General features: G+C 47.7%; 1 protein-coding gene across 6 annotated transcripts in view; it reads right to left on the bottom strand.

Moving 5' to 3' along the window:
* LOC106610612 (protein Smaug homolog 1) overlaps positions 1-13,601 on the bottom strand; it is an 82,783-nt gene that overhangs the window by 14,915 nt on the left and 54,267 nt on the right. For 3 of the 6 annotated variants that reach the window (XR_014378693.1, XM_014210018.3, XM_014210016.3), the window contains 8 exons: positions 9,581-9,931; positions 7,632-7,742; positions 6,179-6,288; positions 5,702-5,788; positions 4,456-4,699; positions 3,695-3,780; positions 3,377-3,495; positions 2,464-2,665 (listed from right to left, as the gene is read on the bottom strand). Coding sequence is in view for 5 of the 6 variants with exons in the window: in XM_014210018.3 (XP_014065493.2) it covers positions 2,464-2,665; positions 3,377-3,495; positions 3,695-3,780; positions 4,456-4,699; positions 5,702-5,788; positions 6,179-6,288; positions 7,632-7,742; positions 9,581-9,931 (1,310 nt within the window). In the remaining variant the exon portion in view is untranslated. The remainder of the gene's footprint in view (positions 1-2,463; positions 2,666-3,376; positions 3,496-3,694; positions 3,781-4,455; positions 4,700-5,701; positions 5,789-6,178; positions 6,289-7,631; positions 7,743-9,580; positions 9,932-13,601) is intronic. The other 3 variants (XM_014210017.3, XM_014210019.3, XM_014210020.3) reach the window with 3 other exon arrangements.

Raw genomic sequence — 13,601 nt, 5'->3', positions numbered from 1 at the left:
GCGAATTCATTATGCTTGTGACATTATGCTAGCTTGCTATCCCCTGTTAGAGGAAAAAATCTGAACTTGTTCTTGTTGCGTTTTCCCTGTGCTTTTGTTAACGATGCACTCAGGTGCTGGCTGCGAGCTGCTCGTTCAAAAAAATATATCTATTTTGGTTATCAAATACCCCCCGCCCCAGGTATTTAGCCAATCAGCGGCCGCCACTGTATGTTAATGACCCTACGACGCCACAGTAATATGACATAAACATCCCACACCTTGGCACCCAGGGAATTGTAGTTTCAGATCCTTAGACAAACTACCGAGTGCACAAGACTTAATGCTTGTAAAAATGTTCATTTATATTGATTTAATTCTTATACACACACTTGACTGCAGAATGACTTCTAGGCGAATGGTACCGCGGTAGCACTAAATGCACAGGAGAGGCTACCTGTTGGAGAGGCTACCTGTTGGAAGTATACAGCTTAAATCATGTGCAATGTACATTTTGGTTCAACTCTGATAAAAATGGACTCGCATACATTTTCCTAAAATCAGTTTAATTGGGACTTTATCACGTAACGAAATGCACACCCGGGGGGGTTGGCTTTATAAGTGTGTAAAAACTGGGGCGGGCACCCCAGAAGTGTTACCTCTCTAGCCTATAACTACTGAGCCGTTATACAGTCAACCTTAGATTCTTCTCTCCCCGTTTAGCCTCAAACTACTGACACTAACTGCACGGATTCCTCTCTGTAACCTGCCTATTATACATTCAACCTCTCTCTTCTCCTGCTCCCTCTACACGCTCTCTCCCCTAACCACTCTCTCCCCCACTCCCGCTCTCCTTACTCCCTCTCTGTCCGTCTTGCTCTCCCCCTTTCCCCGGCCCTCCCGTACAGAGGGCCAGCGGAAAAAAAGGAAATGCCTGTGCACTGTTCTCACTGCCTGACGAGCTCATTCTCTCTCTCTCTCTCCGCCCTCCCTCCCTCTCTCCCGGTCGCCCATCCCCCTTCACCACCAACTCCCTAACTATGACTCACCCTCGCTCTCTCCTTTCTTTTAATACACACCTTTCGATCCTGTCCAAACAAACTGTCCGACGGAGAGAGTGTGCGAAATGTGGAGGAAGCGGTTTGGAATTTCCTCCCATTGTAAGGATGCCTAGAAAAATGCTGAATGGGAGCAGAGCAGACGTGTGCGAGTGCCATGTTATCACTGCTGCCGACTAGAGGACCGTTCCACTCAGCAGTAGTGATGTAGGGCCTGTGGAACGCATTTGACCAGACCTATGAGTTACAGCCACTTCACCCAACACTTTGCTGTTGAATTTTTCCCCCTTATGGTTGTGTGTTTCTATGACTGTTTTTTACAACTCTGTATTTCACAGGGAGGGATCATTCGTGACAGATGCTGAAAGAGGGAAAATGTGGCTAGGTTTGGACTTCTTCTCTGTGTGGTGGGACGATTCCAGACACGTGATCAAGTAGTGGTTCTCTCACTCTTTCCTTTCTCCAGTTATTATATTATCCCCCAATGCATATTTAAGCAATAAGGCCAGAGGGGAAAGAAGATACCTAGTCAGTTGTCCAACTGAATGCATTCAACTGAAATGTGTCTTCTGCATTTAACCCAACCCCTCTGAATCAGAGAGGTGCGGGGGGGCTGCCTTAATCGACATCCACGTCATCGGCGCCCGGGGAACAGTGGGTTAACTGCCTTGTTCAGGGACAGAACGGCAGATTTTTACCTTGTCAGCTCGGGGATTCAATCCAGCAACCTTTCAGTTACTGGCACAACGCTCCTACCCACCAGGCTACCTGCCGCCCCTAGGAGGTGTGGTATATGGCCAATATACCACGGCTAAGGGCTGTTCTTACCCACGACGCATTGCGGTAATCAGTTTATCATAGCAATAGGTGACCTCAGGGTTTGTGATATATGGCCAATATACCACAGCTAAGGGCTGTGTCCAGGCACTCCGCATTGAGTCGTGGTGGGGAACAGCCCTTAGCCGTGGTATATTGGCCATATATCACACCCCCTCGGGCCTTATTGCTTAAATACACAGCTCCTCTTGAGACTGAGAAGACAACAATGCTTTTTCATCTGGGGCCCTTTGTATCACGACCCACTACTGTAGCAAACCAAATTGACGCTGACGAGGATTGTTTGTCTTTTCATTGAGAGGTAGACTAACTCCACAATATGACATCACGAACAAATCCACTCAGATCTACATGAATGCCCAAAATGGAGATACGTGCGCTAACTTCAGACACATTGATGCCAATCGGAGACTTGAGCACGCCGCTATGTGGGCAGGGGCTAGGAGAACATTCCCAACTATCATCTTAGTCCAAAGGGAGACTCCGCAATCTGGCATCACCAAATAAATAAAACACCAATTGCCTGGGCTATGGGTGGAGGCCAAGTGCCTATTGGCTAGGAGAAAGTTAAAGTCAGAAGTGTCTCCACCTGTCGTCCCTGCTTGAGGCCAGTGGGGGTGCTGCTGGTGCTATGTGGCGTGGGTCCCAGCAGGCCCGGCCTGGCACCGGGCAGGCTCCGTGAAGGCATCTGGAACTGGCGCAGGCTGCGACGGGCCGCCGACACGCTGCTGCTGCCCCCCACGCAGCCCGCCGTGGGGAGAGAATTGGACTGGCTGAAGCCCCGGCTACTGCTGCATGGGAGGAGAGAATGCTCTGATCATCATTTGACCTTTTTCCCAATATTTTGTAGACCATTAGGAATTACATTTTACATTTTAGTCATTTAGCAGACGCTCTTATCCAGAGCGACTTACAGTAGTGAATGCATACATTTCATTTCATGCATTTTTTTTGTACTGGCCCCCCGTGGGAATTGAACCCACAACCCTGGCGTTGCACACACCGCGCCAGCGTCGCCCTCTCTCCCCGCGCGCACGCCGGCGTCGCCCTCTCTCCCCGCGCGCGCGCCGGCGTCGCCCTCTCTCCCCGCGAGCGCGCCGGCGTCGCCCTCTCTCCCCGCGAGCGCGCCGGCGTCGCCCTCTCCCTCCGCGCGCGCCGGCGTCGCCCTCTCTCCCCGCCGCCGTCGCCCTCCTCTCCCGCCGCGCGCCGGCGCCGCCCTCTCCCGCCGGCGCCGCCCTCTCCCGCCGCGCGCCGGCATCGCCGGCGTCTCCCTCCGCGCGCCGGCGTCACCCTCCGTGCGCCGGCGTCGCCACCCTCTCCCTCCGCGCGCGCGCCGGCGTCACCCTCTCCCTCCGCGCGCGCGTCACCCTCTCCCTCCGCGCGCGCGTCACCCTCTCCCTCCGCGCGCGCGTCACCCTCTCCCTCCGCGCGCGCGTCACCCTCTCCCTCCGCGCGCGCGCCAGCGTCACCCTCTCCCTCCGCGCGCGCGGTCTATAGCCTACCTCCTCTGCGCCCGGTAGCCGGCCATGTCCAAGAGTGTCTTCCTAGGGAACGAACGGATCAGCTTCTGCACCTGTTGTTTCCACGACAACAGTCGCTTCTTCTGCGTCTCCGTGAATGCCTGCGGGAGGAGAGGGGGAAGGAGGGGTTGCAGGGCCAAAGAGAAGGCGAGAGCATGACTCAGGGTTTTTCAGAAAATATAGAGACGTGCCGTTCTAATGTGATACATTCACTCTTGAGCTAAATAAGGGTCTGAAGAAGTGTATAAAGGAAAGTCTTGTCAGTCAGGTGTGTATGTATGCGTGTCTGTGCGTGTATACCTCGTGAAGAAGGCACTTGTCAATGAGCTGCAGGTAGGAGCTGATGTTCTCTTCGTCCGGCCTGGACACCAGGAGCTGTGTGCAAACTGGAGAGAGAAAGAGAGGAAAGAGTGAGGCCAGGGGACTTTGATGACACAGAGGGGGTTTGAGCCAAGAGGAAAGCTCAGGGGAAACCTGGCCCCACTGATTTCCATCTTCCACATTTGTTCTGATATGGCCACTGTTTGCTCAGCACATAACACTGACATGGTAATGGAGAGGAAGGGCAGTCAAGAAACCAAAAGGCCCCATACTAGAATGTTCCTTATACCACCCTTAAAGGGGCAATTTACTCAAAAAGTTTTTCATTAGTCCACTTTTGATGCAGTCCCAAAAAGTGTGAATGTCAGCATTAAAGTTTAAGATATATCGCTTTCAGTCTCCTGCTGCCCAAAACGAAGTAAACGCAAAAAGCCTATAATGTTGTCCTTTTCGTCATCAGACTTTTCCAGGAAGTAGACACAGGCTTTCTATCAGGCTAGCTCTGACACTCATGTGCAAAATAATGATATTTTGAGACCACATCGATGGTGGATTGGTGAGCAAGAAATTATTTTTTTCTCTCGATTTAAATACCCCTTTAATATTGACCACATTGTGATCCCAGGTGTTCGGTTTCTTTCAGTGCAGTCTCTCAGCAGCACCTACATCAAATGTGTTGTGCGTACGACAACGTTTACGTCAACTTCACTTCCCAACCTATGGGACTAGATCCTCTGTACCTTTGCCCATGACGCGGGTGAACTGGCCGGGGATGTCCCCCTCAGCGATGAGGGTGGTCCCCGTCTCCCCTTCCCCTCCCGGGGCGGCGCTGCTCTTCCCCTCTGGGCTCAATAGGGGCCTGTGTGCGGTCGAGGAGGGCGAGCTGGGGGACGACTCATCGCTGGCCACCGCCTTGATGGGCGTCAGGATCATCTGGTGGAGCTCGGCGAGAGGGCCACGCAGGTTACCGCCCTCCAACACATCCTGGGAGAGAGAGGGAGAGAGTGAAGGGGAAAAATAATACAAGAAAGTGATAGAGAGAGAAAGTTGAGAGAGTGACGAGAGAATAAAGGAATGAGAAAGGAGAGAGAGGTCACAAAGATGAGGGAAAAGAGAGGAGTGAAAAGAAAGGAGAAGGTAGGTATAGCAGGGAGAAAGTCAAATCAGCATGATCGATATGAAGGCGCTTCTTTAACATCGAAGACACACATCAGCGGCTTGTACGCGTGGAGGCCTGGAGATGCTAAATGTGTTTATGCTAATTAATGGTCATTTACCGCGAGACCACATTAAGCTGCAGACAAAATGTCATGACCACAGCCCTAGATGTTACCAAACAGTTCCGGACCGTTACAGTAAGGGAGGCAATTATGCATAGTCCTATTCAGAGGAGAATCATTCTAGAAGTCTACGTCAGAGTCCTCTCTACACCAGCAGCTGTCAGGTGGGCGACGGGATACCAGCCATGAGATGACTAGGGAAAATAAAGTAGTTCCAAAAATACACGCATGTTTCGCTCCTATCCTGTCTGCTTCTCAAAGTGAAAGGAGAGCTTCCCTCACTTGGACATCTTCCTAGTATTGTTTTCACCAGTCTTTTCCACGACGTGCAGATGGAAGGGAGAAGTTGAACAGAGGAAAAAGAGAACGAGCAACTGTCCTAACTTCAGTTGACTGACCCTTTAGAAAGGAAGACAAAAGCTGACCACAGTTGTCCTCCTATTTCACTCAAGCCCAATCCCAAGTCGACCCCTAGACCCTATGCACTCACAGATCTGAGAGGATTTGACTGGTGTAAGCAATATGGTAATAGCTCCACTTGTTCACAACGATATTGCTTATACTGTACCTATCAAATCCTCTTAGCTTGCCACAAGTACACAGGGTGTAGGGTTTAGAGGTTGATTTGGGATTGGGCCTCCAGACATTGCAGAAGCTTTGTGACAATTCACTCAACCTAATAAAGTTGACAACTTTCACCGCTGACCTTCTCTAGGCAACGCAGCATTTTCTGACGCTCCTTCAGTTTCTGAATGCTGATCACTATCTTGTGCCGTGCCCCTTTGGTGACATTCTGCAGGAGAAAAACACCATTTCACTCTTTCAACATTCCTTCATCACACACACACCAACGACATGTTAAAATACACAGTGAAACTAATAATGAATTACTCAGTGTTGAAACTGAAAATATCTATCACTTTACTTAGAGCCTGCGGTTATAATGCTTTATAACTTGTTATAAGCATGAATGAGCCGTTATAACGTCTTATTTGTAATGCTTAAAATACCGGTTCATGTCTATCAGCTCTTTTATGAAGACAACTTTGTGGGAAAAGTACAGTACTAAAAACTGAAGGCAATGACTTTCAATGCCCTAACATTTGCTGTTACATTCCTAGTACATTTTCCTTAGGTATTCCCATAGTTAGAATAAGCCATCTATGCTCTGGTTACTACTGACCTGTGATTCCAGCTGCTGTTCGGTCAGTGACATCATCTCGTCATACGTCATGGTGGAGAAGAGCGCCGCATATTTGTGGAGACGGAGGCTTTTCAGCCAGGCTGGCACATCTGTAGGCACACACACACACACACACGTCAGACCAATGTCACATGTCTAGGGCACAGCTGGAGTAAGTCAGGCAGTCAGTGTAATGGCACTGACCTATGACATCACAGATGGGGTAGTGTCCTCCTTTCTGGTAATCCCTCTCACCATTAAAACTGGCCTAATGGCTCAGGGGTGTCCCAAATGGCACCCTGCTCCCTATTAAATACTTTACTTTAGACCAGGGCCCATAGAGCTCTGGTCAAAAGTAGTGCACTATATAGGGATAATGTGCCATTTGGGAACCTGCAACTCTAACCTTTCCTGTCAAAGCTGTGACGTAAACATTGATACAAGAGACCAACTCATATTTTGGTCGCTAGCTGAGAGAGTTTTGGTTCTATGACCATTAGTTGACTAGAAGCGTAAAAAGAAAAACTATAGCGCTTGCTATGGTTGTTGTGTGGTGAGAGTGCAAATGTCAATTCACTTAGCGGTCTTTCACTTTACTGCTTTAAATCATGTTTCATTGCCACTTCATAATTGGTAACATTGAATTTTAACAGTGTACTTCACACCAGGATGCAAACGATAGGCTCTAAACAAAGAATAAAGCCTTCTTTCAAAATCTTTGACCCTAAGCAAAGACTTAAAAATCTAGAAACCGCCACTGTTAGCAGGATGGACCGTTCAGGACCCGTATTCACAAAGTGTCTCAGAGTAGGAGTGCTGATATATAATCAGTTTGCGTTTTATATCGTAATAAATAAGAGTATACGGACAGGAGGACGGACCTGGTCCTTAATCAGCACTCCTGCGCTGGACACGTTTGGAATATAGGTGATGGATGGAACGCTTCGGGGGAACTAATATATATATATATATATATTAGCAATGCTTAGTAATCTCTATTCAAAGAACTCTGGTGGGAGTTGACTGTAAATATGCTGGTGGTTTTTATTAACTTTCCCCCCAACAACACAAACAGGCGAGTCATCTCACTCTTCCTGTAGATAGCTAAGGTGAAGTTAAGTTCAGGGTCATGTTCATTAGGCACCCAATGGAAGAAAATGGACTGAAACAGGGAGGGACTACCTGGACTATGAAACACAAATGTTCCATTTCAGTTGCAAAACGTTTTCAAACATTGTGTGCCCTAATGAACATGACCCAGAAGACGACTTGGACGCTATGTCAGTTATCTTTAGATTTTACTTATCAGAGGGGGATGTGGTGCCAAGAAGCGTCACTGTACTGTATGCCGGCAGGCAGGGACTGTTCCGATTTGAATGTCAGTCTGGATAAGGGGAATTTGCTGAACTTATACGTGTTAATGGTAGTGAGGGTCAAGCAGTGTTTCCCCTACCATTGTAAAGCTGGGGCAGGCCCCCCTGCCCAACTCTGTTGGTCCCCAGAGGGCCTGGATGTTGCTTTGGGGGCCTTTGCGCCACGCCTGGACAATAATCTAAGGGAAAGACTGGGGTAAAGAAGTGGGGAAACTTGTGAAAATGCTTCAGCCGGCATCAACTATAAAGCCCCCGATTGATGTTAAGTGATCAGGTCACACACACACCATTTATGGAGTGATATTAATTCCAACATACATTTGATCTGAATTCATTCATCTTGAATTTGTATTCATAAATTGAATCAACTTGTGCAATGCAAAGTAAAAAAAAATGATTGAGTTCAAATTCAATTTATGAACACAAATTCTAAAATGATTAAATTCGTATAACATTTGTGTTGGCACTAATATCACCCCATACACCTTTCCTCACATACACTTTTCTCAAAACCAAATAACGAAACAATTCACACAACTATCCCGATGAAAAACCAACAGCGGCTTGAAACGAGAGGTAAGAAGTCTGATCACTCAAACAAAACCATCATTTTCATGATGTCCCATACATTTGGCTTCAGGGTTATATGGGGTGTATGAACCAGATGTCACTGCATCTCCGTGTCATGTCCTGAGACTGAGCATGCGACAGGCTCTAAAAGAAAGCCACCCCTGAAAGATGTCATCGGAGACTGACTGGAGCATGTTTGCTTGTGTCCTGGCATGTTTGCTCCTGTCCTGTCTGTGCCCCGCCGTTGCTACTGTAGTCAAGACTTATCCGAGCCCTTAACATGAGCGGCAGTGGTGCATAACAACTTAAAATACCACGCGGCAGGTGTCTTGTTTCCTGTTGCCACGTTCACTCAAATATGTGCACAGACAAGACATCAGAGATAGGTCTAATAAGTGATGAAACCATAGAATGTGATATATTGAACTATGTACAAAAAAAAACGAATCCACAAAGTACCATTGATGTGACCAATGTGGTGCTTTTCTGTAGGCTACATTCAGTATTATGTGACAACAGATGGGATGTTCATTTCTAAGAAAGGGAAGCTGGGGGAAGGGGTGGCTTGTGAACACCTGGAAAAAAGCAAGTTGCTTGTTTGGCCCGAGGACAAGGTTGTAATTGGGGGGGGGGGGGGGGGGCAACCAAACCAATCAAAGAGGTTACCAGGGGTCATGAGTGATCTTTCACAAAAAATAAATAAATAAATAAATAAATAATAATAATAATAAATGGCCAAACAGGACAGGTCGATTCACCCTGCGAGAAACCACATTTCCTTCTCTTCCTTTCTGGGAAATAATCCCTCACACACCAAACATACGGTTTGAAAGGAGTTTCTGGAAAACCTTATGGGAGAATCTCAATTGCATACTCGTCGCGTCCGCTCTCCTCACCTCTTTTCTCAATTTATAGTGTAGTGATCTGGTCATTCATAAATTTAAAAAAAATTCAGTTGGAACAGAGCTTTTGTCCTGGTCTGAGGAGAGTTATTGTTAAAGAGGTGTTCTAGGGAGACTTTCAATTGCATACTCCTCATGTTCTCTCTCCTCGTCTCTTCCTCAAAACCCATTGGAGGAAAAGGTCAGAGTGGAGGGAAATTTGGCTTTCTCATCCAATGGGTTTTGACAAGGAGGCGAGGAGAGGGTACACGAGGAGTATGTAGTCGTGTCTCCCTAGGACACCTCTTCAACAATAACCTCCTCAGACCAGGACAAAAGCTCTGTTCCAACTGACATTGCGACTGATATTTAGAAGTTTTAAAATAATGACCAGATCACTACACTACAAATCGAACCCACAACCCACAAGATTGGTCAACTCAAAACAAACAATCGATGAGGGACATGCTGAAGTGAACACCCTCCACTCCCCTAGCCCCCAGCCCCCATGGCTGCCTCCTCCATTGCTACTCTGTCCACTGCGCCTACGCATGAAAGCGGTGGAGTACCGAACTCACCCCTCATGCAGCTGCCCTCCTCGTGGAATGTGCTGCTGCGGTGCAAGCCTCCTCCATCCTCCAGGTGCTCACTGCCGCCGCTGCCTGACGACGCTACGCTGTTCTGAGGGGAGAGGGGAGCGTGGTGAGGGTCGGTGGGGGCCAGCCCCAGCCCTCCTCCTCCTCCTCCTCCCCCTCCCCGGGGACCGCGCAGGTCCTCCTGGGAGAGCCAACCATGACCCAGACCCAGGCCCAGGGCTTGGCCGCCCGACGAGGAGGAGGAACTGGCCAAGGAGCTGCCGCTCATCGGGGGGGTGAGGGACACCGAGCGCTTCAGGGGGCTGTGCTGCCCGCCGCCACCGCCGGACAGGACTGCAAGATACACACAAGAGACAGGGGGGAGGGGGAGGCCCAGACTGTTAGAAAGGGGCTCAGCGGTCTGTCTAGCATGATACTACTAGGACAACACACTGTGTTAGCTAGAGAACTAGTAGGGACATATGGACATGGTGAGGCCCAGACCAGACATGAGCCTTAGCCCCCTGCTCAACTTTGATACTGTAATCAATGTATTGATGACAACAACCATTCACAATACACGGTTCCCCAGCCAGAAGTCCCTGTCTGCACCAGAGGGAAGTAGGCTAGTGGTGATGGAGCTCTAGTGAGTGGTGAAAGCAGCTTTTCAGTCAGAGCGTCTGGATTATGGAACACACTGTCAACCAGTGAGAGAGAGAGTACAGTACCTTCGCTAGCTTTCAGGAAAGCCTGAAAAAGTGGCTGAAGACAAACCAGTCATGTTAACATGAAGACACTTCGACTCTTAAGATTTCAGATACTGTAGGACCAAGGGACATATAAACACTGATGTAATATTATAATTATAGTCTATTGTTGTGTGTGTGTGTGTAGTTGAAGTCGGAAGTTTACATAAACCTTAGCCAAATACATTTAAACTCAGTTTCACAATTCCTGACATTTACTCCTAGTAACAATTCCCTGTCTTAGGATCACCACATTATTTTAAGAATGTGAAATGTCAGAATAATAGTAGAGAATGATTTATTTCAGCTTTTATTTCTTTCATCACATTCCCTGTGGGTCACAGAGCTGGTGTAACTGGGTCAGGTTTGTAGGCCTCCTAGCTCGCACACACTTTTTCAGTTCTGCCCACAAGTTTTCTATAGGATTGAGGTCAGGGCTTTATAATGGTCACTTCAATACCTTGACTTTGTTGTCCTTAAGCCATTTTGCCACAACTTTGGAAGTATGCTTCCGGTCATTGTCCATTTGGAAGACCCATTTGCGACCAAGCTTTAACTTCCTGACTGATGTTGTGAGATGTTGCTTCAATATATCCACATAATTTTCCGTCCTCGATGCCATCTATTTTGTGAAGTGCACCAGTCCCTCCTGCAGCAAAGCACCCCCACAACCGTGCTTCACGTTTGGGATGGTGTTCTTCAGCTTGCAAGCCTCCCCCCCTTTTCCTCCAAACATAACAATGGTCATTATGTCCAAACAGTTCTATTTTTGTTTCATCAGACCAGAGGACATTTCTCCAAAAACTATGATCTTTGTCCCCATGTGCAGTTGCAAACTGTAGTCTGGCTTTTTTATGGCGGTTTTGGAGCAGTGGCTTCTTCCTTGCTGAGCGGCCTTTCAGGTTGTGTCGATATAGGACTCGTTTTACTGTGGATATAGATACTTCTGTACTTGTTTCCTAAAGCATCTTCACAAAGTAGATGTCCTAACCGACTTGCCAAAACTAGTTTGTTAACAAGAAATTTGTGGAGTGGTTGAAAAACTAGTTTTAAATGACTCCAACCTCAGTGTATGTAAACTTCCGACTTCAACTGTGTGTGCGATTAGAGAGATAGAGAGACACAAAATGTGAAAACCCCTTTCAAATTAGTGGATTCGTTGCTGACAGGTGTATATATAAAAAATAAAATCGAGCACACAGCCATGCAAGTGACTTTCAACGTAGCACCATCATAGGTTGCCACCATCAAATTTCTGCCCTGGTCAACTGTAAGTGCTGTTATTGTGAAGTGGAAATGTCTAGGAGCAACAACGGCTCAGCAGCGAGGAGGCCACACAAGCTCACAGAAAGGGACTGCCGAGTACTGATGCATTTAGCGCGTAAAACTATGTTCTTGGTTGCAACACTCACTACCGGGTTCCAAACTGCCTCTGGAAGCAACGTCAACACAAGAACTGTTCGTTGGGAGCTTCATGAAATGGGTTTCCATGACAGAGAAGCCACACACAAGCCTAACATCACCATGCGCAACGCCAAGCGTCAGCTGGAGTGGTGTAAAGCTCGCCGCCATTGGACTCTGGAGCAGTTGAAATGCGTTCTCTGGAGTGTTGAATCACGCTTCACCATCTGGCAATCCGACGGACAAATCTGGGTTTGGCGGATGCCATGAGAACGCTCCCTGCCCGAATGTATAGTGCCAACTGTAAAGTTTGGTGGAGGAGGAATAATAGTCTGGAGCTGTTTTTTATGGTTCGGGCTAGGCCCCTTAGTTCCAGTGAAGGGAAATCTTAATGCTATAGCATTCACTGACATTGTGGACGATTATGTGCTTCCAACTTTGTGGCAACAGTTTGGGGAAGGCCCTTTCCTGTTTCAACATGACAATGCCCCCGCACACAAAGCGAGGTCCATACAGAAAAGGTTTGTCGAGATCGGTGTGGAAGAACTTGACTGGCCTGCACAGAGCCCTGACCTCAACCCCATCGAAAACCTTTGGGACGAATTGGAACGCCGACTGCGAGCCAGACCTAATCGCCCAACATCAGTGCTCGACCTCACTAATGCTCGTTTTATACATAGATATGTTAATAGTGTGTTACATTGCAGCATTGTATTGATGTACTGATGTTGATGGTTCTCCGCCCAGGGACGACAGATGAACTTTTGCTATAGCTAAATCTGGTGCAATGGCATGTTGTACATGGTCCCTGACAAATAAACAAAAAAATAAGCATGCTGCATGCTCAAAGTTGTGTGGTTAGGGGGCTAGCTACTGCGGGTGGGGTGGTGGTGGCGTAGGGTGTTGTATAATGAGAATCAGAATCCCGCGTTGAGTCGACACAGCCTGCCTTGTGTTCAAACGGTTGTCTACCTTCTAACTCCTACCTTCTAACAACATTTCTGTAGTTAAGACAGAGACCTAGAGAATCACTCCTGATTAAAACAAACTTTCCCTCCTAAAAACTGATCCGAGGGCAGCTGGTTTTGAAACATCAGCTTTCGCATTTAATAAACTGTTCCCAGGCCAGCCTCTGTGGAACTACATGGCAAAAGAGGCCGCTGGGCAAAGGGGCGGCAGGTAGCCTACTGGTTAGAGTGTTGGGCCAGTAACCGGAAGGTTAGACTGAATCCTCGAGCTGACAAGGCAAAAATCTGTCGTTCTGCCCCTGAATAAGGCAGTTTACCCACTGTTCCTAGGCCTCATTGTAAATAAGAATTTGTTCTTAACTGACTTGCCTAGTTAAATAAAAAAATAGAAGCCAGGTCACACAACTTGTCCCATTTGACCTGTTCACCGGACGTGCTACCTGTCCCAGACCTGCTGTTTTCAACTCTCTAGAGACAGCAGGAGCGGTAGAGATACTCTCAAAGATCGGCTATGAAAAAGCCAATTGACACTTACTCTTGAGTTTCTGACTTGTTGCACCCTCGACAACTACTATGATTATTATTATTTGACCATCCTGGTCATTTATGAACATTTGAACATCTTGGCCATGTGCTGATATAATCTCCACCCGGCACAGCCAGAAGAGGACTGGCCACCCCTCAGAGCCTGGTTCCTCTCTAGGTTTTGGCCTTTCTAGGGAGTTTTTCCTAGCCACCGTGCTTATACACCTGCATTGCTTGCTGTTTCGGGTTTTAGGCTGGGTTTCTGTTCAGCACTTTGAGATATCAGCTGATGTAAGAAGGGCTATATAAATAAATTTGATGAGTGAGTGAGTGAGTGAGTGATAGAGAGATAGATAGATGTCACAGACCTTCCAGAAGAAGCTA

Source organism: Salmo salar, chromosome 09 (genome assembly GCF_965601325.2).
Source record: "Salmo salar chromosome 09, fSalSal1, whole genome shotgun sequence".
In the NCBI taxonomy this organism is placed as follows: Eukaryota; Metazoa; Chordata; class Actinopteri; order Salmoniformes; family Salmonidae; genus Salmo; species Salmo salar.
The sequence above is the reverse complement of the archived record's forward strand: the minus strand, read 5'-3'. Positions and strand labels throughout refer to the sequence as shown.